The 24,400-nt window shown below is 38.6% G+C and overlaps 4 protein-coding genes across 5 annotated transcripts; 3 read left to right on the top strand and 1 right to left on the bottom strand.

Annotated features, from left to right (window-relative positions):
- The first annotated feature begins 152 nt into the window (after positions 1-152).
- On the top strand, positions 153-3,444 carry LOC109854602 (proline-, glutamic acid- and leucine-rich protein 1-like). The gene is made up of 8 exons (XM_020427849.1): positions 153-444; positions 524-922; positions 1,035-1,381; positions 1,496-1,675; positions 1,759-2,023; positions 2,124-2,327; positions 2,399-2,688; positions 2,775-3,444. Exons 1-8 carry the CDS (start codon positions 331-333, stop codon positions 3,406-3,408), a joined length of 2,433 nt encoding a protein of 810 aa, XP_020283438.1. The 5' UTR covers positions 153-330; the 3' UTR covers positions 3,409-3,444.
- LOC109854603 (liver carboxylesterase 2-like) lies at positions 1,771-7,867 on the bottom strand. Of its 2 annotated transcripts, XM_020427852.1 has the most exons (10): positions 7,851-7,867; positions 7,286-7,584; positions 5,476-5,758; positions 5,107-5,292; positions 4,753-5,032; positions 4,204-4,676; positions 3,835-4,120; positions 3,451-3,769; positions 1,901-1,980; positions 1,771-1,837 (listed from the first exon to the last, which is right to left on the bottom strand). In XM_020427852.1, the coding sequence occupies exons 2-8, from the start codon at positions 7,550-7,552 to the stop codon at positions 3,472-3,474; spliced, it is 2,073 nt and encodes a 690-aa protein (XP_020283441.1). In that variant the 5' UTR covers positions 7,553-7,584; positions 7,851-7,867; the 3' UTR covers positions 1,771-1,837; positions 1,901-1,980; positions 3,451-3,471. The 2 variants fall into 2 exon arrangements, with proteins under 2 accessions (XP_020283441.1, XP_020283439.1); XM_020427850.1 differs by lacking the exon at positions 7,851-7,867 and having other exon boundaries at positions 7,286-7,633.
- Positions 7,868-8,034: 167 nt separating this feature from the next.
- Positions 8,035-9,836, top strand: LOC109854583 (60S ribosomal protein L8). The gene is made up of 5 exons (XM_020427814.1): positions 8,035-8,123; positions 8,409-8,556; positions 8,803-8,944; positions 9,088-9,401; positions 9,602-9,836. Exons 2-5 carry the CDS (start codon positions 8,419-8,421, stop codon positions 9,779-9,781), a joined length of 774 nt encoding a protein of 257 aa, XP_020283403.1. The 5' UTR covers positions 8,035-8,123; positions 8,409-8,418; the 3' UTR covers positions 9,782-9,836.
- Positions 9,837-10,889: 1,053 nt separating this feature from the next.
- Positions 10,890-17,931, top strand: LOC109854578 (ATP-dependent RNA helicase bel). The gene is made up of 8 exons (XM_020427802.1): positions 10,890-11,371; positions 12,660-12,741; positions 13,602-14,110; positions 14,205-14,677; positions 14,769-15,073; positions 15,160-15,459; positions 15,551-15,814; positions 16,548-17,931. The coding sequence occupies exons 1-8, from the start codon at positions 11,327-11,329 to the stop codon at positions 16,649-16,651; spliced, it is 2,082 nt and encodes a 693-aa protein (XP_020283391.1). The 5' UTR covers positions 10,890-11,326; the 3' UTR covers positions 16,652-17,931.
- The last annotated feature ends 6,469 nt before the right edge of the window (positions 17,932-24,400 follow it).

Genomic DNA, 24,400 nt, shown 5'->3' with positions numbered 1-24,400 from the left:
TAAAGTGTGTGATATTATATCAAAAATTTGTACTTCTCTTTCTCTTTTTCTGAGTTAATCGTATGTAAAATCTTGAAAAAAAAAAAAAAAAACACTCCCGCACAGATAAGACAAATGTTTCTTTAATTCATCGAATATATAATGGACGAGAATTCGAAAACTCGGTTTTTAAGTTAACGTATTGCCATCTACCGGCATTTCTATGCGTTTTTGTGTACTGTCAAAAGCAGTAGGTCGATAAAAACAACTTCGTGTGCACGAAAGAAACTTCATAACCTCTCTTACTCCACGTGTATATAGGGTTACCCGGCACCGTAAAACGATTGTAAAATGACAACAATAATTGAAATAGTGAATTCTTTCGACGTGAATTCGAAAGAATTTCAGATTTTGGTGCACGATTTGATGGTCAATAACAGTGACGTGCCGTTTGACAGTCAAGAGGTAAATGAAACAATTTTGTATTTTACCTTTTCAAACACATGGTGAATTGTTTTTATACGGTATCATCGTATATTTTCAGGTCGACAAAATACACAATATCGTTATAACGGGAATCAATTCTCGCGTGAATCAAGTCAGTACTCGACATGACGGCTTGCTCATGTTGGATAAAATTTTGCCGAGATGTTCGAACGATGTGTTTTCAAAGTACGGTTTACTCTGGATCGGCAAGGCTACTCAAATATTGGAGAACGTACACAGCAGTGCGGAACACGTAACGCTAGCGTGCAAAATACTGGGATCTCTGATCACACGCTGTAGGGAGATCGCGGAATTACACAAACAGATTTCTATGCAACATGTGAAGCAACTCTTAAACGCGCTCAGCGCAATTCAGACAGTTGCAAAATGTGGAGCGGTGTACTATTTACTAGCTGTTTTGCTATATCACTATCCTGAAGTTTGTGAACGATATCAGGTATCAAAATATAAATAAGAGAATTTCTCTTGTTAGAGCTTGTGAATTTAATATTTAGACACTATATCTATTTCTATGCGTGCAAGCTAAATTTACAATATTTTGTCTGCAGGAATCTATAAGAGAGATGATATTGCTACAGATTGATTCCGCACAAAAGAATCTGGTCAATGCAAGCGCAAAGTGCTACGTACTTCTGTCCAAAGCGACGCAACGTTCTTTCAAACCGCCGCCAACAAAATTGACGTACACAGGATGGATATACAACGAAGCATTGCTTTGTAACAACTTACACGTCATAATGGACGAATTGTTTTCTGGATTAATAGAGTTGGAAAGTATAAAAATCTCGGATCAGATAACATTGCCACCTATATCTGAGGAAAATGTAATAGAATACTATAACAAACAACAACAGAGATTCTCGAATTTGTGCATCTACCTGTCTTCGATGTTACGGTGATATTTTCAAATCTATGTAAAATTAAAAAATTATTTATCATTCGATATACACATAGTCTCTTTTTTAAAAATAACAAATTTTTTCATCATACGTCTGATTTGTAATTACAGTGGATATGAAGCAAAAAATTCTGTTTTACCTCACGATATTTTGCAACTCTTATGCAGAGGACTGGCAATAACCCCATTAGGTCTAAAGAATAGAGCTTCTTTTAAGGAACAGATGCTATACATAATATTGCCAAAATTACACATCAGTCTGTTCACAGTTTTAGACGCGTTGATAAATTCGTAAGTGCTGATAAAATTTATACTAAATTAAACAACATGAAATGTAAACACACAGTACATTTATAATTTATAATACGTTTCAGATTTGCCGAAGAGTTGATTCCTTTTGGAAATACGATGTTACAATTGTTTCGTCAAACATTGCAATGGACAAGCACCGTCCTGGAAAATCATACAACATTTGGTCAAAGTAAACCTTTCAAAAGTGTAAAAATGTGCACTTACAGATGTTTCTCGTCGTGGTTGAAAAATACTGGCTCGACATCGGGCATAGAGACAATTGCAAATAAATGCGCTACCTTTATCTGGAAAGATGTGATACCGGAACAAGATCGTATATTGTTAACTGTAAGTTTTGGATGATTTTATAAAACTAATTCCATTACTTATCAATTATTTTAATACTAAAAGCAAAACCACGTTGTGTGTGTTTTGCTTCTTTATATAGGTGCAACAAAAAACGCACCATATGTCTAAACGAGCAATAAGACGTTTTAAAAATAGTCAGTATGAAAATAGCTCCATTTTAAATAACAAAGAAGGTTCCGCTAAAAGTGAGTGTTTGGATGCGGACTTGTGCAGAGAAGCTCTTGTTGTTCTACAGAATGTGCTGTCTAGTGGGAGCATTTTGTTGCCAGTTACATTTCACCAGGTAAATTATCAGAGATTTCCAATACGATAAAAATTATACATAAAAAAATAATTTTTAATTATTTCTTTTAGACCGTGCAAAAGACCGTTATATCGTTACTGTACAATCTTTATTTGAGCTCCTCTGAACAAAACTTTTACAAAAATCACAGTGATTGTCGTTTAGAACTATTTAAATTATTAAAAGTATCACAAATGAATCCGCATACCGCGTTAGCATTTCCGACGCAGTATTGTCTGGAAATATCGCAGATGGCAGCTCGTGATATCAATTTGAATATTGCTCAAGAAGCGAAACTCGCCTTGGCCGAACTTGAAAAAATTATTCATCCCGCCGCGCCTACTTTAAGATTACCGGAAGAGTAAGTAACTGTACAATCTGAAAGAATAACTAACTCTATATATTAGATCGCAGATAAAAAAACACACACGTGTTATTAACTTGCAGAGACCGTGGTAATCAAACTGTTCTTGAAAATCAGATAGATAAGGATCAAATAGATGAGATTTTCGGCGTTAACAAGTCGGATAAGAGAAATTTGACTGAAGAAAATACAAACGCAGTGCCGTGTAAACGACCAAAAATAACTGCAATAGAAATTATACGGAACGAAAATAATACACAACAAAGTATAGAGTTGATGGAAGCGAATGACGAAGCAACAGATGCGGATAAGTCTCAAGAAGATAACAATTCTTGTAACAACATTGAAAAAGAAGAAGAAGAAGAAGAAAAAGAAGAAACTAACCATATATCGAAAGAAAACGATGAAGTTTTTAATAGCGAACAGAATCAGTCTAACGCTACAAGCACCAATACTGAAAGTAAAATGGAAGTTAATGAATGTAAATTATCTATTAACGGGGAAGAAGAAGAAAAAGAAAGAGAACAATCTGAAGACTTGGTATCGTGCGCGAATCAAACGGACAAAACAAAGAAAATCACTTCCTCAGAAGGTATTTCTTCAGAAAGCGCTGAAGAAACAAACAAGAGATTGTCGCAAAAATCAGAAGATTGGGAAGAAATGGATGCGGAAATACTGGAATCTTTGAATCTTTTCCGTGACGAAGTGAACGAGTAATTAGATATTTTTATTTCATCTTTGCAATAAAGATATACTTACAAAAAATTAAACGAGAATAGCTTAGCCGACATTAAATGGTATTCGTGGTGCCGGCACTTTCGGTAATAGTCCGCCACCTTTCGTTTTACTCTGCGTTGTGCTCTCTTTATTCGATTCCTCGGTATTACGTCCTGTCGATTTGTTTTTCGCAATATTGAGACCGGATTTGAGGTCGGGGACAAATTCGGTGATTGCGTCGATAGGTTTCTGTATCACCGATGTACTTTGTTCTAACAATTGGAGAGGTACTTTGTACAACTGGCACATTGGCGATCGCAGTCGTTCCGACGCGGCAGTCCACAACCCCATTTCGCAGTATCTGAAGTAATGACGTCAATAACGAGTAACAAATTGATTGTTTGACACAATTTCTGTGAACGTTACCTGAAATTCTTCATAGTTTTCGGAGACGTCGTGATACTGACGAACGGATCCGCGTCGTCCGAGAATCTTGGCATTATTTTCGATATCAAAGCGCTGTCATTGGAACTTACACTTGTAATATTCGCACCGAGCGTGCCACTTCTCGCAAAATTCGCAATTATATCCGTGAAGATCTCGGTCACACGTTCGTCTTCTTCGTTCGACTCGTCGATGTCGTCCATTTTCTCACCGGTGATTGTGTTCCGATTAAAGATGAATCCCAAATCGTCACCGTGATTCAAACTGCCTAAAGAATAATTAATGATTTGTATTAAACAAAAACAACGAAACGAGAATACGCATTTTACTTAATTATTACAGATCGTGTACCGTCCGAGTGTTTAGCGTCGACGATTGGCAATCCAGCGAGGAAATCTCTGCCGTAATTTCTCTTTCCCTTGTGATCAAAAGTGTACAGGTACGCGTTTGCTTTCTTTGACCAACGATCGACGGTTAGAAACGCAGGAGCGTTGTAGAGCGAATCGCTCAGAGCTTCGGCGACTTTTCCGATCGTGTTTCGCGTGCCATCGGTTTCGAGGATATCGAAGTAGCCGCGGAAAGCCTGAGGATTGAACCGCGATCCGTTTTGCATGTTCGGAACAGTTTCTTGCAAATACGGTACAAAGTCGTTGGTCAGATAATCCGGAATCGTGTTTAATTTACTTTGCACTTCGTTCTTGTACTGACCAAAAACCGCTCCTCCCGTTTCGTCGCTCATGACTCCCGTCAATAACGGTATAGATGGAAAGGTACCGAGTTTCAGAGACTGCTCTGGCGATGCGGTGACAAAATTCGGCAACGATCTTCAGAGATGGTCGATAGAACAATGTTAGAAAACGATATGTCTTGAAGGTTTTTTTTTTTAAATATACATGTTACCTCTCGTCGTCAGGACCTTCTATGACGGGACCGGCTCCGAGTAAACTGGACAAGCCGGAGACGAAACCTCGAACGGTCGTGCGAATATTCTCCAGTTCCGAGTCAACTCTGATCAGATCTTCCATCGGCAATTCTCGCAGACAGCGCACCATTGTTCGCGCGTCGTCGGTCGGACAGCCGTTTTTGCGCGCTATGTACTTGGCAGTCGCGGACGGATCGTTGTCGATGGCGAAGTGAGACAGGATCGAACCGGACATGGCGATTAAACCGCTAAAACTACCTGAAAGAACAATAATCGTGCGGCAACGAAGAATAAAAAATAAAAATACTGTTGTTCGCAACGCGACGTTATACCTTCGCAGAATTTTGACAAGGACAGCATCATAGCGGAACTGGCACCGGTGCCGTGACCGAACGCTATTATCTTCTTCGGATTACCGCCAAAGAAGTGTATGTAATCCTTCACCCAGTCGATGGCCAGTACCATATCGAACATACCGTTGTTTCCCGGCATCTCCTGCGTACCTGTGCTCAAAAATCCTGGAAAACATCTTGGTGACATTATCATCGCTCTTCGACGATTATTTTTTTACGTTCTATCTAGAATCGATTTGTGACTTGAAGTCTGAGAGCGCGGAGACTATCGAATATCCACAGACAGATTCGAATATTAGATTAGAACATTTTTGCACAAATTTAATTTTTTTTCCACGCAGCAGTTACCTAATGTTCCCAATCTGTACTGTATAGACACGACGACCATCTTCTTTTTAATCAAATTTCTCATTTCGTATTGGCACGCAGCACCTCTTCTGAAACCTCCTCCGTGAATCCACACGAGTACGGGATAGCCGTCGTTTGAATCCGGAAGCGACGGTGTGAAGACATTCAGAAACAGACAATCCTCGCTCCCTATAATGTTGCTTCCGTCGCGGCTCGGCTGAGGACAAGGAGGCGCCCAAGTTGTGGCATTGTAGTCCCCTTCGAGATCCACGGGTGAAGCTCGCTGTAATTTATATCTCGATTTTTTGTTTTTCTTTTCCTACCAGAAATAAAAAGGGCATTTGGACCGAGAAGTGCGCGTTTTGGAGCCGAATGTATCGCATCTATTGTTGCTTCTTTTCCGCGTTGCCGATTGGTTGGTTGATTGATCGAGTCGAATCGAATCGGTAAGATCGAGAGAGTAAATAATGAAAAGCGATTTTGAGACAGGTCGTTGTGTATATGTAGAGAAAATTAAAAACGTAACTAAAGTCACGTGACAGGAAAGAGTAGAAAAACAACACGTGAAAATAACGTGACTATAATTTATATTATATATAACATTAAATAATACATATTATACATATAATTTATTATATATTTATAATATTATACTTTATATTGTATTATATGTATTATATACATACTACACAGTAATGTCACTGACCTCGGCCGCGCGGCCTTGGCGGGGTCATTGACCTCGGCCGCGCGGCCTTGGTGGGGGAGGGTCACTGACCTCGGGCGCGCGGACTTGGTGGGGGTGGGGTCACTGACCGCGGGCGCGCGGCCTTGACGGGGCACTGACCTCGGCCGCGCGGCCTTGGTGGGGGGCGGGGTCACTGACCGCGGGCGCGCGGCCTTGACGGGGCACTGACCTCGGCCGCGCGGCCTTGACGGGGCACTGACCTCGGCCGCGCGGCCTTGGTGGGGGGGGGTCACTGATCTCGGCCGCGCGACCGCGGCGGTGTTACTAACTTCGGTCGCGTGATTACGGTATATATATATATATACATATATATACATATATGTGTATGTGTGTATATATAGATATAGAATATTACATATAATGTATATAATATTCTCTTTTTTACCTTTTGACAACACGTTAAATAAAAATAACAATAGCGTGCGCGTATCGCGCGCCTGTGTTGTGCTAGTTTATAAAATTTTTTGTGTTCCAAGAGACTAATTAAAAACGCTCATAGTGTCTTAAATTAGTTTGTACGAGGTGTCGGAATAGCGTGAAAGAACATTCAACAAAAACGACGGCTTTTCATCAGTTTTTACGGAACAATAAATCTATTATTTACGCACCGTTCGTCAAAGCGGCGCACATGCTTGTTGGGGTCATCGAATTTAATTACCGCGTACATATATTGCGATGTGTCTGGCCATTACACTTCGCCGAACGATTTAATAGATTTGACACAGTTAAATTTTAGGCGCACGTTCCGAAATTTGTGAAATTACATATGCGCGAAATTACGAAACTTATATTCTAATTCAATAACGTTCGTGACTCAGCGCAATTATTATTTTTATTGCGTTATCCTTTCAAAATCGTACAACACTTTAAATTTGCATTTCTATATATACTTGAAAAATATATAATCCAGAAGATAGAAGTTTTTCATATTTACAAGACTTTGTTATAATTTTTTAAATTTTATTTTTTACTACAACTACGCGTGTGTGAAAAATTGTAATAAAACTTGTACTTATTAGTTTTATATTATTATATTACGTTACACGTCTGTGTGTGTGTTTTTACCTGAAATCGACTTCGACCCGTTGGTGGTTCGCCAAATCTAATTCCGCGAAAAGTGTAAAATCCTTTGTCGGGATCGCGGCTGCCGATGATGCGCGCGTTTCGGCCGTTTTTATTTATAAAAACTACCGGATCGTCCTCGGGAGGCGGCGCGGCTGCAATACCGCCAACAATTCTCTTCTGTCTTCTGATCAGCTTCCCATCCTTCGACTCCGCATCAATTAACGAACACAGCAAAAGAACGAAGATCAAACCGATGCGTCTATTCATTTCGAATGCGCGATGCGGTGTTGCAAAAAGAACTGTCGCGAAGTGTCGCCGGACATTTATATATGCGCAAAAGACTTAGTGGGGTGAATTATACAAAATTCAGATTTCTTTTCTGAATATAAATAATAATCGTCATGTATAAGAAGCAGTTGTGTTTTTATTTTTGTTACATAAATTTATCAAAATCTATTTTACATGTTCTCATATCTAATTAAAAAATAGAAAATTTATTAATGGGTAAATTGTTAATTAACCAAATTAGTTTTCTTTACGCACAAATTTTTCGAAACAAACTTACATTTTAAATATGTAGAACGGATTTCAGCGGGTTGCCAATTGTTTGGTCACTTCCGCGATCTTGCGATTAATGACCGTTGTAAACGAGACCCGTGCTCAGTGTTGGAAAAACAACTTTTGAAATGTTTTTGATGTTGGCAGCACTTTTTTCGCGTCATTGCACCACTAGGGATTTTTGTAACACAGCGCACACAGTGCCCTCTAACTTAAACCACGGTGGTGGTCGACTTCCGTCTTCTCCGTTGCAGTTTTCTTTTTGATCTTGGCTTTGGGGGTATGTTTGCAGATGTGTTTATTGCGCGAAATATCCGCTTTGATTAGCGTCTGTAAAATAAATCCGTTTGAGGAAACGTTCAATTTTACTTCTTCCATCGTTCGCGCGTAAAACGCATCGGATATTTTGTCGCGAATCGAAAATTTATCGAATCTTGTCGAGTTATTTTTTCACAACTCTGAGGTTAAGACACGCTGAGCGAGAATGCGCAACACGACACGCGGCGGTTTTCCTCGTTCGGACGTAAATGTCGTCGAGAGAAATGATTGCGATTTTGTTTTGCAGGTTCTAAGCCATGGGTCGCGTAATTCGTGCGCAGCGTAAAGGTGCGGGATCAGTTTTCCGATCTCACACCAAGAGAAGGAAGGGAGCGCCGAAGCTCCGCTCGTTGGACTTCTCCGAGCGACACGGATTCATCAAGGGTGTTGTAAAGGTTTGTTTATCATATTTCATTGTTGCAATAATTTCCCATTGAATTTAAAAAGATTTTGTTCACAAACTCTTCTGAATTCTTTAATACACACCTTGCGTGTACTTTTTCATGATGATATATTATTCACAACCTACTTCTGATTGATTTGATGTCAACTTAGAGGCTCTTTCTGAGAAATACGATTTCTCTATATCTTAACAATTATATTTTCAGATCATGTAAGGTAAATTTATATTGTTCTTTTAGGACATTATCCACGACCCTGGTCGTGGCGCGCCATTAGCGATGGTACATTTCAGGGATCCATACAAGTTCAAAACGCGAAAAGAATTGTTCATTGCACCAGAGGGAATGTACACCGGCCAATTTTTGTATTGCGGGAAAAAAGGTATGGTAGCAACAATTTTTTTTTAATATATAACATTACAAATAAGTCTACATTGTTGCTTCATCAATGGCAAATTATCAAGTCTCTTGTTAAAAAAAAAATATTTTACATGTAATTTAATCAATAGATGTTTTATTGTCTAGCCAATCTTCAAATTGGAAATGTGATGCCTGTTGGTCAGATGCCGGAAGGTACAATTGTCTGTAACTTAGAAGAGAAAACTGGCGACAGAGGCCGATTGGCTAGGGCTTCTGGTAATTATGCCACAGTGATTACTCACAATCCCGATACCAAGAAGACCAGAGTCAAGTTACCCTCTGGCGCAAAGAAGGTTATTCCCTCTAACAACAGGGCTATGGTCGGAATTGTTGCCGGTGGTGGACGTATTGACAAACCTATTCTGAAAGCTGGCAGAGCTTATCACAAATACAAGGCAAAGAGGAATTGCTGGCCTAAGGTACATATATATTTGTTTTTTTTTTATTTCAACAACATATACAAAGTAAATTTTGTTATTTTCAATGATGGTAACTTAAGACATTTGAAACCTGAAGAATTTCATGTGGAAAGATTTTGACTGAGAGAAACTAGAACTTTATATTTACCGAATTGACACATGTGGAAGTTTGTGTTTAATACGTTCACGAATATTTTCAGGTTCGTGGTGTTGCTATGAATCCTGTGGAGCATCCTCACGGTGGTGGTAATCACCAGCACATCGGTAAAGCTTCCACTGTCAAACGTGGAACCAGTGCGGGTCGCAAGATCGGTCTCATTGCTGCTCGTCGTACGGGTAGAATTAGAGGAGGCAAAACCGATACGAAGAAGGACGATTAGACTAAATGTCAAAATTCTGGCATATATTATATAACAAAACGTGTTTAAAAAACAATTTCTGGTTTACTTATTTTTATTCTCCTGCATTCAAACATGAAGTCCACGCGAAATTTTGCGAGAAAGACGGTCTTGTGAAATGAAGAAAATATGAACTTGAAGGTAGAATGTGTTTGAAAAATCAACGTGTTTGTACACGTTGCATGTTTTTAAAAAACATGTTTACGTATAGAGGAGCGATTAACGTCGTAAAGGTGAAGCAAAAAATTTGATTTTTTTAAATTGATATCGGTAATCCGCTTCAATCCGTACTGATCAAGATAATATCCTAATCGAGTTCGGGGAAGAGAGGACGGTTTTCATTATCTCGAATATCCGTCAATTATCTCGGTCGGTTGCTTCGCGATTGGTCAAATTGAGCGATCGACTAGATCGCAATTGGTCGGTGAAGTTGGCGTCAAAATCTATCGAGGCAGTCGATACCTCGAACATTGGGTGCGTTCAGACAACTCAACGGTTGAAAGATCATCACTTATGATAGGACTATTCTTCAAAATCTGCTGCGGTTTCAAAAGTACGATCCAATCAGAAGTGATTATCTCTCAACCGTTGTGCAACCGTTGAGTTGTCTGAACGCACCTATTGTTGCCAACATGGTTTAAGAGAATCAACGCTGTTCGAGGGCGAATCTGTTCGTTTTCGTGCGCGACATAATTAAGTAACAGCGTTTTTATCAATTTCCGAATATCGAACACACCGAAACATACGCGTATTAAAAATTACTATATTCGTATCAAATTCGGCTCGATCTCGATAATGCAAACGATGTCCATATTAAGCTGGCACAATAAGCTTTCTTCACGCGAAATCGTATCAAAATCATACGCTTATCAAACACATTTATAAAATAATGTAAACATCAAAATTTATATTTACATTGCAAAACAAATTTTATTTGATTGAGCGTATCAAAAAGATATTACGGTGTAAACTAGGCCATAATATCTCGGAGCATCTACCATCTTTCTTCGCACTTTCTCCCGTCTCTCCGATTTGGCGCGAGATCGCGTTTCAGGCGACATCCGGAGAGGAAGTCGGTCGGCCATTTTGATAACTCGAAGTATCTCGGCCATTTTTGCGTCAACGTCAAGTGCGACAGGGACCCTCTCGCGCTTCGCTAGCAGTTTATAGCTAGTTGACTTCGGGATTTCCCTCACGTTGTGTGTTAAGAAAGAGAGAGACTTTGATCGGCGTTTCGCCGTTTTCCTCACAATCGAGAAGAAATCGTCGCGAGGGTAACGCCAATTCGTCGAACGCGATTCGTTGTGTATCAGAATTATCCACGGGGGAACAACGATCGTACGCGGAGATAAAAGAGAGAGAGAGACAGGAAAAGGACGGAGCGTCTATTCGCGTCGGGAACTTGTGTTTCAGCTCGTGTGAGAGCGTTGTGTGTGAGAGAGAGAAGAGAGAGAGAGAGAGAAGAGGACGAGCTAAAAGGGCTTCAAGCGACAGAGCTGCGAAAACTAAGCACCGAGGCGGAGTAATATGAGTAATGCACCCAACCAGAATGGATCAGGTCTAGAGCAGCAGGTAAAAAAAAAGAAAATAATTTATCTCCTGTAGTTTGTACGCGCGAGAGGAATCTCACGACTCTTTTTTTTTTTTTTTTTTTTTTTACGAAGAAATCTAACGACAAATTGGACTCTACTTACTTCTGCCGAAGCTTCATGTCGGCACGTCGCCAACCTTGTATCTTTAATATTTTAGAAGTTATGAATTTTTGAAAATTTTCGACGACTCTTTTTTTTTTTTTTTTTTTTTTTTTCTCTTCATCTTCACATCGTCGTTTTATCCGCGAGAATTCCAGCGCGGAAAATCGTCGTTAGAGAGCATGTGCGAGGCGCAACTTTCTTTATCCGATCGAAGCTCTCTTTCTCCGTTCGTCGTGAGAGCGTCACGGGCATCCGTCATCACTCGGGTAGTTCGTGACGTTATGCGTAATGGCGGCGAGCGATTCCGGGAACGAGCATGCCTCGTGTCCCGTGACGCATTCGCGCCTCTTTGTGTGTCCGCCGCGCTTCCTCTCTCAATACGCGCGAATTGTCGCGATAAGAATCGCGCGCGAGCGAGGTTTTGGCATGTACATACGTAACGGATTGCGTTCGCTTTGCGGGCGCTTCCAAGCGTTATTTTTTTTTTTTTACTTCCGCTTTCGATCGAGGAGAGTTTTCTACGGAGCGTAGGGAGGAAGTGAAGTCGCGTTCTCTCGTTTTTTTTTTTTTTTTTTTTTTTTGGCATTTAACGACCGCGATTCGCGAGATTCGCAAGGATTTAAGCGCGTTGAGCGCGTGTTTCTCGTAAAAATGTAAAAATTCGCCTGTTGTGTGTAAGAGCGCGTCGGTTCGTCTTAATTGCTCGTTAAATGTGAGACAAAGACGGACCGAGTCACTCAGAGCACGTGAGCACCCAAAGCGAAAGAGCCTGATACGAAGCATGTGAGCGAGGCATGTGTGTGAAGGAGAGAGGGTTCTCTCTGCGCTTATATATCAAAAGAGATAACTCATTGATAAAATAATGAACTTTACACAAAGAGAGAAGAGTTTCTTCGCAGCGATCAACGGGTAGGCAGGCACACAACGGATGATCATCCCCTCACTGACGGAACACGGACGCGTTAAAACGCGTGAGTCACGCTTCAGCCAATCGACATCTCGATTTTCAAGTGTGAAAATTTATGTAAAACTTCCGGTGTGTGTTAATAAAAGTGTTGACCGATATTTAACTTTTGCAATTGGCTGACGCGCGTTTATTCACGCGCGATTGACGGTGCGTGTTAAATGCAATCGTTAAATTAAAGACAAATTTTTTATTTCTTCAGCTAGCTGGTCTGGACTTGCAGGGCTCCCGCCAACCAAGTGGGGGTCGCTACGTTCCACCGCATCTTCGTCATAAGGCAGCAAGTTAGTGGAAAAAATAAAATCAGTTACAGAGAATTTTACCAAAAAGTAGAAAATTAATGAAAAATATTCTTTCGGAGTTTCTGAGAATTAAGATCAATAATAAACAAGCGACATTTCTTTGCGTGTATAAATAAATTTGTATATTTGTTTTCGTACAAAATCCACAAATGTCTCAAACTTGAGATTATTCTAGTAGATCCTAGATATAAAATATACAGGGTGTCCCAGAATAGCCGTACAATCTCTCGTAGGCAGATAGAAGGAATAAAACTGAGTCGAAAAGTCCTGAACCATTTTTTTCTATTATTTATAATAAAAGAGTAATTATTGAGTAAATCAGGCCAATCAGCGCCGATCTTTAGCCAGGCGCACGTCAGTGAGCGCTCACAAACACCAGGCGCGCGGCTCACTGACGTGCGCGTGGCTAAAGGTCTGCGCTGATTGGCCCGCTTTACTCAATAATTACTCCTTTATTATAAATAATAGAAAAAAAATGGTTCAGGACTTTTCGACTCAGTTTTATTCCTTCTATCTGCCTACGAGAGATTGTACGGCTATTCTGGGACACCCTGTATAACAATCTATAATAATATAAAATCAATATATATTATTGCATTATATATATATATATTAATATATTAATATATATAATATTAATATATAATGTATATATATGTATATTATATTTAATATATTATATTTTTATTTGTCTCAGTTGTAGATTGATAATTTGAGTTAGCAAGTCAAAACTAATAAGCGTATATCGGTCAGTAAATTGTCTCAGTTCTGGAGTTTATGGAACTGCTGTAAAATAATTTATAACAAAACTTGTTATAAAAATAAATTTTTGTTTCCACTAGATCCACCCTCGGATTCAATTTACTCTTCCAACTCAAGATCGTTTAACGATAGAGACAGAGGAGGAGATCGCGATCGTGACCGTGAAAGAGATCGCGACCGCGACCGAAACCGAGGTGGTTACCGAGACTCACGAAGTCCTCGTGACATCGATTTTGCAAATTTTGGAAGTTTCGGCGGACGAAATAGACGCAGTCAAGAAAATGGAAGGGATTATCGATATTCAAACTCCGATCGCGATCGACCAATTGGCAATGATCGCTGGCAGGAGCCGAGAAATGATCGTTGGCAAGAAAACAGGAACGACAGAATTGGCGGAAGTGGCGGAAGATGGGACGATAGAGGCGGCAGAGGCGGGCGAGGTGAGGTTGACTGGACCATCCCCACTGCCAGAGATGAGCGATTGGAGCTGGAGCTATTCGGAACTGGTAATACTGGGATCAATTTTAGTAAATACGAGGATATCCCAGTTGAGGCCACAGGAGAAAACATACCGTCACACATCGCATCTGTAAGTACTAACATACATAAGATGTACATTGGGAAAAAACTAAGTAAATATTTTTTTTTTTTTTGTACTGACCGAATTATTTTTTAACTTTCAGTTCGACGAGGTTAAGCTGACAGAGATAATAAAGAATAGCATCGCTTTGGCAGGATATGATAAGCCTACACCAGTGCAGAAGTATGCAATACCGATCATTATCGGACGCCGTGATGTGATGGCCTGCGCTCAAACTGGATCCGGTAAAACAGCGGCCTTCTTAGTGCCAATACTGAATCAGATTTACGAGAGCGGGCCGCGGGCGCCGCCACCGCAACCTGGCTCTTCCGGCAGGCGTAAACAGTATCCGTTGGGTCTAGTATTAGCTCCCACGCGAGAGCTTGCCACGCAAATATACGACGAGGCGCGAAAATTCGCGTACAGATCGCGGATGCGTCCCGCAGTTGTTTACGGCGGTTCTAACATAGTGGACCAAATGCGCGAATTGGATCGTGGCTGCCACCTACTTGTTGCGACGCCTGGACGTCTGGTGGACATGCTGGGACGTGGTAAAATCGGTCTGCACAATTGCCGGTAAGTAATATATATCGCCGCAAAATGATCTATGCTCCCGATTATCTTTGTTTCTATATTCTTATTTTGTTTATTTCTCATTTTTATATAGATATTTGGTTTTGGACGAGGCGGATCGTATGTTGGATATGGGTTTCGAGCCACAGATAAGACGTATTGTTCAAGAAGACAATATGCCGCCTACCGGAGAAAGACAAACTCTCATGTTTTCTGCAACTTTCCCGAAAGAAATCCAGATATTGGCGAGAGATTTTCTTAGCAACTACATTTTCTTGGCTGTAGGCCGCGTGGGTTCCACTTCTGAAAATATCACGCAAAAGATTGTATGGGTGGAAGAACACGATAAACGTTCATATTTACTAGATTTGCTGCAGGCTAGCAACTTCTCAGACCCTTGTGAGTGCAAAAAAGTTTTTCAAGTTGAGTTCAATTTATTGTTATAAGAAAGAAAGGATATTGATTTGTTTTGTATTTTTCCACAGCTGCAGAATCACTCACCTTAGTGTTCGTGGAAACGAAGAAAGGCGCTGACATGTTGGAAGAATACTTGGCATCGATGGGATATCCGGTTACCAGCATTCACGGGGACAGAACTCAACGTGAACGTGAGGAGGCCTTGCGCCGTTTTCGTGCCGGCAAAGCGCCGATTTTAGTTGCGACTGCAGTCGCCGCACGTGGTCTTGATATACCGCATGTGAAACATGTCATCAACTTCGATTTGCCGGGCGACGTTGAGGAATATGTCCATCGTATTGGTCGTACCGGTCGTATGGGCAATTTAGGTTTGTTTTCGTTCAAATTGACAGTTTCACTAAAAATTTAAAAAATAAATTGGTATTATATCATATTGTTTTTATTCTCTGCAATTATCAGGTCTGGCCACGTCATTCTTCAACAACAAGAATCATAATTTAGTGCGCGACTTGGTTTCCTTACTTATCGAAGCCAATCAGGAACTCCCGTCTTGGTTAGACGAGATGTACACCGAAGCGAGATATTCTGGAGGTAGTTCTCGACGACCCGGTGGTACGAAGGGACGTTTCACTGGTGGCGGCTTCGGTGCGAGAGATTATCGCCAACAACCCAGTTCTGGATCTGGCCGCAGTAACGGTCCTTCTAGACCTGGTGGTTATGGAGGTAATTTGAATTGCTTTATTTTGGTTTTATATTTGGGTATATCTTATATCTTCAAAGCTAATACATACATACAAACAGTAACGATAAGAATAACAGCGAATGTGAGATGACCAAACGTCAGGCAGTTGGTCATACACAAAATTCAATATAAAAATTAAATAAAGATTCATTTCTCGTCACTGATAGATAAAAATTATTCAAAAAATCTCAGAAAAAGAAAAAAATAAATAAGTTAACAATAATTATGCCAGTAGTCAATATCTTACACAAAACAAAAAGAAAATGTTAATAACATTGCAAAATACTCATTCTTTGATGAAATAATCTCAAAGTATACTTCAACAAACAGTTGTTAAATCAAATATAACCCCAACCTGCTTAAAGCTGCGAGATAAACAAACGCTCGTGTACATCGTTACAAACAACTTGTACTTCTCACAAACAGAGTCGAAATGGCAGGAGAAACGGTCTACGTAATACGTGAAAACACAATATAGAAAAAGAACGAAGAGATATATATTTTTGATATTTTTCAAATTTCTTTAAAAGAATAAACGTCTTTGCGATTTATATTGCTCCTAGTCATTCGGATTGTCTGTGGAACTTTATTTTTTTTAATTAATAAATTGCATAATCAATCTGACATTAAGAAAACTGGCAATGTAGTTATCATTTGTAACTTAATAAAATTTTAATATTATTTATTCTGCACGTGTGTGCGTTTCTGTTACAGGTGGTTACTCAAACTACGGCGGTAACTATAATAATTCTGCGTACAATAATTCCACTAATAACGGCAACACCGGTCCTGATTGGTGGGGAGCGTGGGACAAGTAGACGATTTATTTCCATCTCTCTATTTCTACACACTTCTCTATACCATTTATTATTATATTATTATTAATCTACACTCTCTCAAATTCAATTACATGTAAGAAGAACACGACATCATTACGTCTGATACTACACACGCACGTGTTTTTGCGCGCGTATACACGTACACTTGCGCAAAACAGACAAAAAGAAACAGTTCCATGTGTAATACGTGTTCACATTTTCGCCGATTGCCTGTGCATTCGGATCTTTTCTTTTTTTTTTCTTTTTTTGATGAGAGAAGCAGAGAAAGAAAATACTTACATTTTGAATTTCATTAATAATTCACATTCGTTCACGTGCGTACATTGACAAATCCTGCGTGCAATGTGGTATTCGCGCCGGTGGAGATCATATCACCGGGGGGGATATGTCGAACGTAAACGATCTCATTTATAAGAAAAAAGTGCGAGTATTTTTCTCTCTCATGGGATCTGTTCAATATATATATTATTAAGTTCTCAACATACACACACACACACACACACACTATTAGTTAGAAATCCATCCAACGTTTCGTTGCCGTGCGTGCTGACGAAAACACATGTAGTATAATCACTAACGAATCAAATCGAAGAGAATCGTTAATCGCCCGCTCGGAACGGGAATTAACGATGTAACACGTAGTAGGTGAAAAAAAAAAAAACTTAGTAAAATTTTTTAGAACTCCTGTCGAGACTATGAGGCTCATCATAGTTGTGCTATTTACATTTATGTTTCTTTCGTAAAAAAACAACAACAACAGCAACAACAACAACAACAAGGCACGGTGGGCGTATCTTCGGTAATCACGTCTTTTGATGATGCATGAACTCTTGCGAAAATGTTTAGATGCACAAACACAACACGCTTTATATATTGCCTTTGCTATCACGATGGCCAGTAAGTAAAAGTCGCGCATTTTCGTTCATCAAACGGATGGCATATTTTTTCCGGGTTATTGTTAACGTGCACGTTCGTCAAACGCATACCCAAGGTACGCAATAATCACCGTCGCAGTAGGATTTATATAACAATAACAATTCCTTGTACTTTTGTTTTTGTTTTTTTCCTTTAATTTGCTGTAGTTTATAGCGACGAATGGTACTTTGTTATTTTGCCGTCCCCAAACGACAGACGATGTTGCGCCGGCAATGTCATATGGTTTACCTGAATAAGCCAGCTTTAAATTTTTCGGGGATCGAAAGTTTCGGTATTGTGAAAACAAAAAAAAAAAAAAGAAAACAAAAAAGGCAACACACACATGTATACAGATATATATACACAGGCTACGTCTTATGATACCTTTAGAAATCTTCTAATCTATTTTCGTTTATATAATGCACACAACTCTCAACGCGATTTTCTGATTGAGAAGAAATTTCAGAACGACAACGCTTACGCGATTTTCACAGCCAGCAAGGTTATTTTTTTAATATAAATTTGGTCACGTAACGGTGAGACCTCAAATATATACATATTTATTGTTGAGAGAAAGAGAGAGAAAGGAAGGAAGAGAGAGAAAGAGATATTATCTATAGAATATTTTATATACATAATGTAATTATATATATATATAATTTTTTATATATATAATTATTTAACTTTTTATCGATGCGCAGAGAATTTTCTAGTTCTCCTTGTTATACAAGGATACCGTAAGGTTTCTGTTTGTAACAAAAAGAAAAGAAAAACGTAATTTTGTTTTTTAAGATTAACACACACATACACAGACAAGTTGTAAGCTTTTATATTAAAATATCAGATAAAATAGTAGTACACATTGCGAGGGAAGGAAGATTAGAGATCTTTTTTCTAATTATATGAAGAGGTCTCACTGTGTGCAAATACAGCTGAGTACGCTTTAGTGGAAAGCACAGGTATACATAAATAATAAGTTTATGTACCTGAAAAAAAAAAACAAAAAAAAAAAAACAAACCGGGCTTGAGTAGAGTCAAGGCGAAAAACTGCGTTGATCCCACGTAGAGCTATGCTTCTGAAAGCATTTCTAAACGTAACGGAGACGTTGCCATGCAAAAAATGCCGGTACGATGCTTTGTTAACAAAAATTAAAAAAACAAATCTTAAGAATTTAGAATACCGAATGTGAATATTCGAGTGTATGCTTGCGAAAGAGAAAAAACAATTTTACGTTGAGATATGGTTTGAAAGATACAGGGGTTGCAGTTACAGAGGGATATTTAAAACAAAAAAAAAAAAAAAAAAAAAAAAACGGAACAAAAAGAAAAAAGCGAAACGCTTTTGTGCACGATAGTGGGCTCAACTTCATTATTTAAATAAATAAAAAAAAGAAGAAAGCAACAAAAAGCCCCTTCGAATCAAGAAAGCACACCCAAGGGGCGCACTCATATTAATTTCTAGCTGTGTATTTATCAGTATGATATATGCTATATATAAATACATAACACTAAAATAATTGAAAAACGACTGTGATATCGAACGACGTGACATTCAATTTCCACGCGAATTGATTGAAAACGAACAATTAACGGAATAACAAGTACGTTGAAATGTTAATTAAAATGTAAATCGGTATTGAATGTCGGGGGAAAAAAAAGGCTTTTGCCGAGCTCAGAGAGAGAGAGAGAGAGAGAGAGTTCTCGAGCTTGGAAACGCGGAATATTAAGTCGTTAACAAGTAGATACATTACAAGACAACGGTGGCTGTTGTCCGATCGGGGAGGGCTGAACGCTAGCTCTTGACTAGGTCCTTGACCAGGACCCACATAGGGCATTGTTTCTGCTTAAAAAAACAAAAAAAAAAAAAGGGAAAGAAGGAAAATTTAAACGCGCATTAAATGATGTATGTGTATAGATGAAGCGTGACGCGAGCTCGCGACTCATTTGCCGATTAAAAAAAAATAATAATAATAATGACGTGGTGTTGGTAGGGCTTTGTAGAATGTCGATATCGTTTTCATGCAAAACACACACATCGGATTCTCATCCAGTCTCTAAACTACGTGGAGGAAAAAACAAAAAAAAGTACAAATTCGATTTGCGTCACAACCGACACAGGATTTTTAGACAATGTCATACCTGTTATATTACTAGATTTTAAAATAGTGCAATCGCGTGCGTGAATCGTATGCCGTGTGTGTGTGAGACCGTGGACCAAAGTGTGAATGCCCCTCTCGCTGAGGGAGGGGGCGGGGAAGGGGGGAAAGAGCGATAATTATTTCATCTAGAACATTTCATGGAGATATTAGTGTGTTATAAACAAATTATAAGAAAACAAAACAAAAATAAAAAAAGAGTATCGTTGGCTTCCGACTGCGGTGCGAGTGTTCTCAAACTTTTTAGATACGATTCGTCATCGAGGCTAATATATCTGGTCTCGGAGGCCCTGCCAAGAAACATTACCGAAGAGAAAACAAAAAAAAAAAAAAAATTCCTTTTTAGATGGTGATATATATACGTCGATTTTCTCTCGATGACGCTTCTCGCGTCATATCGAACCGATGATACGTGTACGACCGGTTGACGACGACAACGCAGACTGGCGCCGTATGATGTTGTTTCACGCGTAATCACTTTGCGGGAAAATGTCGGTTCCGAGACTGGTATTTCGTACAAGAGCAAAACTCTTTGCGCGTGTCTTCTTTTTCTATTTTTATTTTGTACAATTTTTTTTCTCTTTTTTTTTACAAAGTGACGAGAGAAGAGGCATCGATGGACGTTGGATTTTAAAGAGATTTCGTGCAGCGAGTTTTTTCGCAAAAACAATTTTGGTTTTTCTTAGCAAAGCGAAAGTAAAGAAATTTATAAATTTGTTGATAAATTGCAGAGTGTTGTTTTTGAATGTTAGAAGGTCTGGTAATCTTCATGTGTTTAACTCTCGAATGTGCAATGTAATGTTTGTTACGACGTAAATCTGCTAATTGCGTTTTGTTTTGTTTTTTGTTTTTTGTTTTTTTCTCAAACTTCTCCATTTGAGAGAGAACACACACGCGCATTCACGATTTAAGATCCAACCGTACTGTTGATGCGTTAGTTGCGAATGTGCGAAAAAAAATCTTAAAGTTACAACATTGTGTTAACATTTCAGGTAGAAATTGAACTCCGAAGTTTTTTTTTCTTTTTTTTTCTTTTTTTTTTTTTTTTTTTTTTATTTGATATGCGATCTGGCAACACAAGACTTTGAAGTACTCTCACGTAGCGGTTATTTAATCGTAAAATTCATTAACGAGCACCGCGACGGATCGTATATATAAAATCACAAAAACAAAATCAGGCAAAATAAAGGCAAAATTAAAAACGCGTCTTTTAGGTGCTTTGATACTGTTTTTTGTATTTTATTTTATTTTATTTTTTTTTACTTTTAAATAACAAATCAGAATCTTTGCGTCTCCGTGCGAGATGGCAGGTATCGAAGATTTTCTACGTACGGCAGTACTTCAAAATCTGAACATTCCAGTCAGTGTGTCTTCTTCTAGTTAAAAACACATTGAGATTGATTAACAAACCTTTCTCCAATGTATATTCACGTTTCGTACATCTCGAAAAAAAACCAGAGATTCCGTCTATCTGAAGATTTTTGAAAGAAAAAAAAAAAACTCGCATATTCTTCTAATGTTGTGAAATTCAGTTCGTTCGTGACGCGTCGCGCGCGTTACGTGTGTGTGTGTTATTTCGCGTGTAATAATCGGTCTTGTGGATGCATTTTTCCAAAAAAAAAAAAAAAAGAACAAAAAAGATATTTTCTGTTGCAACTAAACATGGTGGACACAGAATATTTGAGACAGCGTCGTGCCACGCTGTTTGTTTTGCACTCTCTCAGGAGTATCCTTCGCGTTCTCCGTTCTCTCACAGAGCTTGTGATGTCAAAACGACGACAATTGTCATCTCGAATATCATCACCATTGGCATGATATTGATAATATATCACTCTTTTATGTTGAATAATCAGTTCGTACAAACGAAAAAAAAAAAAAAACGAGCTCTTGCCTTGTTATAGAAATTTCAACACAAAAACGCGCGATGTGCATTCGATTTTGGAAGTTGTTGTTGAATGTTCCTAACGAAATATATATAGTCACAGATGTCCACCGTGTAGCTGTTATGACATACGTGTTGTGTAAATTAACACTGCGATACACTGAGTTTTTTTTTTTTTTTTTTTTTTTTTTTTTTTTTTTTTTTTTTTTTTTTTTTTTTTTTTTTTTTAAGCGTTATTAGCGTATTTAAGGGGAAAGAGTTAGAAAAAAACACGATGTAATAAAAAAACGAATTACTATTTATTGATTTAGTATTTATTTTCTACGTTTATGTGATGTATACGTGTTTCTTTTTTTTTTCGAAGGAGAGCGAACACACAGTGAAATGAAACTTTTTTTCTGTGCGTAATGATGTTTTTCTGTGTCAATGTTTGGTCCTCTGAAGAATATCGGACGAGCAGCCTTATATATAGGGAAGAAAAACAAAACAACTTTACGGATATATATTATACAGATATATATATGTATACAGAACGGAACGATCACACGAATGAGATTAATTTAAAAAAAAAAAAAAAAAAGAGTATATTGCAACAAGAAGAACAAAAACACAAAACAAAAAAAAAACGAAAGAGGGGCTTTGTTATATAAAAATATCAATCGCGCGGACGAATCAGTTTTCGTCTCGAGGAAAAATTAAAAAAAACGAAAGAAAAACAAAGTATAACGTTTGACTGTGACTGCAATCATTACTGAAGGGAATGAGGAAATTTTTCGCGAGGGGGGGATTAATTAAAAACAAAAAAAAAATAAAAAGACAAGAAGAACACACATTTACACATTGTAAGCCGTATCATGAGATGCGGACGCGCGCGCGATATAATTGATTTATATTACGCGCGTTCCGCGCGCCGGCGAAGTGTCGCGGCAAAGAGCGACGGGGAGAAATTGTTCACGTGCGAGTAATAGTTTCTTGTATTTTTTATTATTTTATACACATTATTATGCGCGCGGTCGATGGGCGATTTCCGACGACGCTCGTCGGGGAGGATCGGGTGCGTGTGCTCTTGACGCGTGTATGTTTCTCTTCTTGAAGATGTCGGAGATGTACACAACACTCATACACACACACACACACACACATACACTTCGTATAATGTGTAAAAAGAATTTTAAAACGAAGAAGAAACACGCGTGACGGCACACGCACGACGTGTTCTCGCAAGAGCGCCAGCGAAATGGGATGGCAAAAGAAATGTCTTCTAACTTGTTCCGAATGTTTCGATTTTGTACGAGGATCGTCGTGCGTATGAAGTAAGAAACGGAAAACAAAACGAAAAAAAAAAACAAAAAAAAAAAACCGGCAAGGTGCAAGAGAAAAAAAATGCGTGATCTAGTATTACGCGTGTGTATATAAAATATGGCGTAACGTATAAGATAGCGAGAACATGTACACAAGCGTGTTGTAAAAAAAACGTTTGTTAAAAAACAAAGCAGCTCTGCGTGCGACGTTCCTCGCGCGTTATTTGTAACCGTAATGATACTGCTATAACGTTTAACTTCACACTCGAACGGTGATCTCTCTTCGAGCGAAAGAAGAAGAGAGAAAGAGAGAATCTTAAACGGAACGGTGGACGCGTACCATTCTGTCGGTCTCTTATTTAAGTGATTTGCGACATTTTTACGCGCTAAAGTAGAAAGAGAGAGAGAGAGAGAGAGAGGAGGAGAGGGAGAATATTACGAAAATTCATAAAAGATCGAAGATATGTGTAAATTCTCGGGAAAGAAAAAAAAACAAACCGTTGTACGGCCATATTATATGTGTGCGTATATGAATAACATATTATATATATATATAAAAATATGATATTGGATAAAAAATAAATTTTTAAAAACACTCGAAAGAGCATCTCGCGGAATTCTCACGCGGAAGAGAAATTCGATACGAGTTCGATTCGAAGATTTTCAAAAGAACAAAAAAATTGAAAAACAATTTTTTTTATTTGTGCGTGTCGTACAACACACTTGTGTCGTTTCATCAATTAGCAATAAGTTGCCGCGATCGTACGTGCGTTGTCGCGCACGAGGGCAAGCTCGTGTTTCCGCATGCGTAGAGATTTGTATACACGCGTATGCTCGGTGAAGAATGATGTGTAGAGTGTCAATATTGTTACAACAAAAAAACAAAAAAAAAAACAAAAAAAAAAAACAGAAAAACAAAAAACAATACCTCATACGGGACGATCACGTATTTAATTCGATGTTCTTTCATTCTGATGAATTTTTCCGTTCGTTTCTAGTATTATGCGAGAGAAGAGAAAAAGTGACAGGAGACTTCTATACAAAAATGAATATAATAAAGATTAAAAAAAAGAAAAGAATTAACAGAAAGCTGTCTTTTTTGTTATATTTGAACCCTTCTTCTCCCTTCGTTCGATTTAAAAAAGAACAAAAGATCTACGTTTCTAATCTTCCGCGGAGATTATTCCGTTGAAAGAGAACGAAGGTTTTTCCGCTTCGACAATTATCGAAATTTAATTAATTTTCCACCGATGAGTGAAAAATTAAAGTTGATAACTTAATAAATTTTCCAGTTGAAAATAAACGGTAGTAGAAAATCAATAAGTCACCGATCGCTCTCAGTCGAATTGTGAAAGATTCGTGTGACTGTTGAAGGTCAAACTCTTGTTTCTCTTTACGTTCTCGTTGGGGAAAAAGGACGAGATCGATTCGAGATATTTCGAATGAGAAAAATTTCTCTCGATCTCGCAACACA

The sequence above is a fragment of the Pseudomyrmex gracilis genome, unplaced genomic scaffold (assembly GCF_002006095.1).
Source record: "Pseudomyrmex gracilis isolate BER0280 unplaced genomic scaffold, ASM200609v1 scaffold_70, whole genome shotgun sequence".
Classification (NCBI taxonomy): Eukaryota; Metazoa; Arthropoda; class Insecta; order Hymenoptera; family Formicidae; genus Pseudomyrmex; species Pseudomyrmex gracilis.
This window is presented reverse-complemented; position numbering and strand designations above follow the sequence as displayed.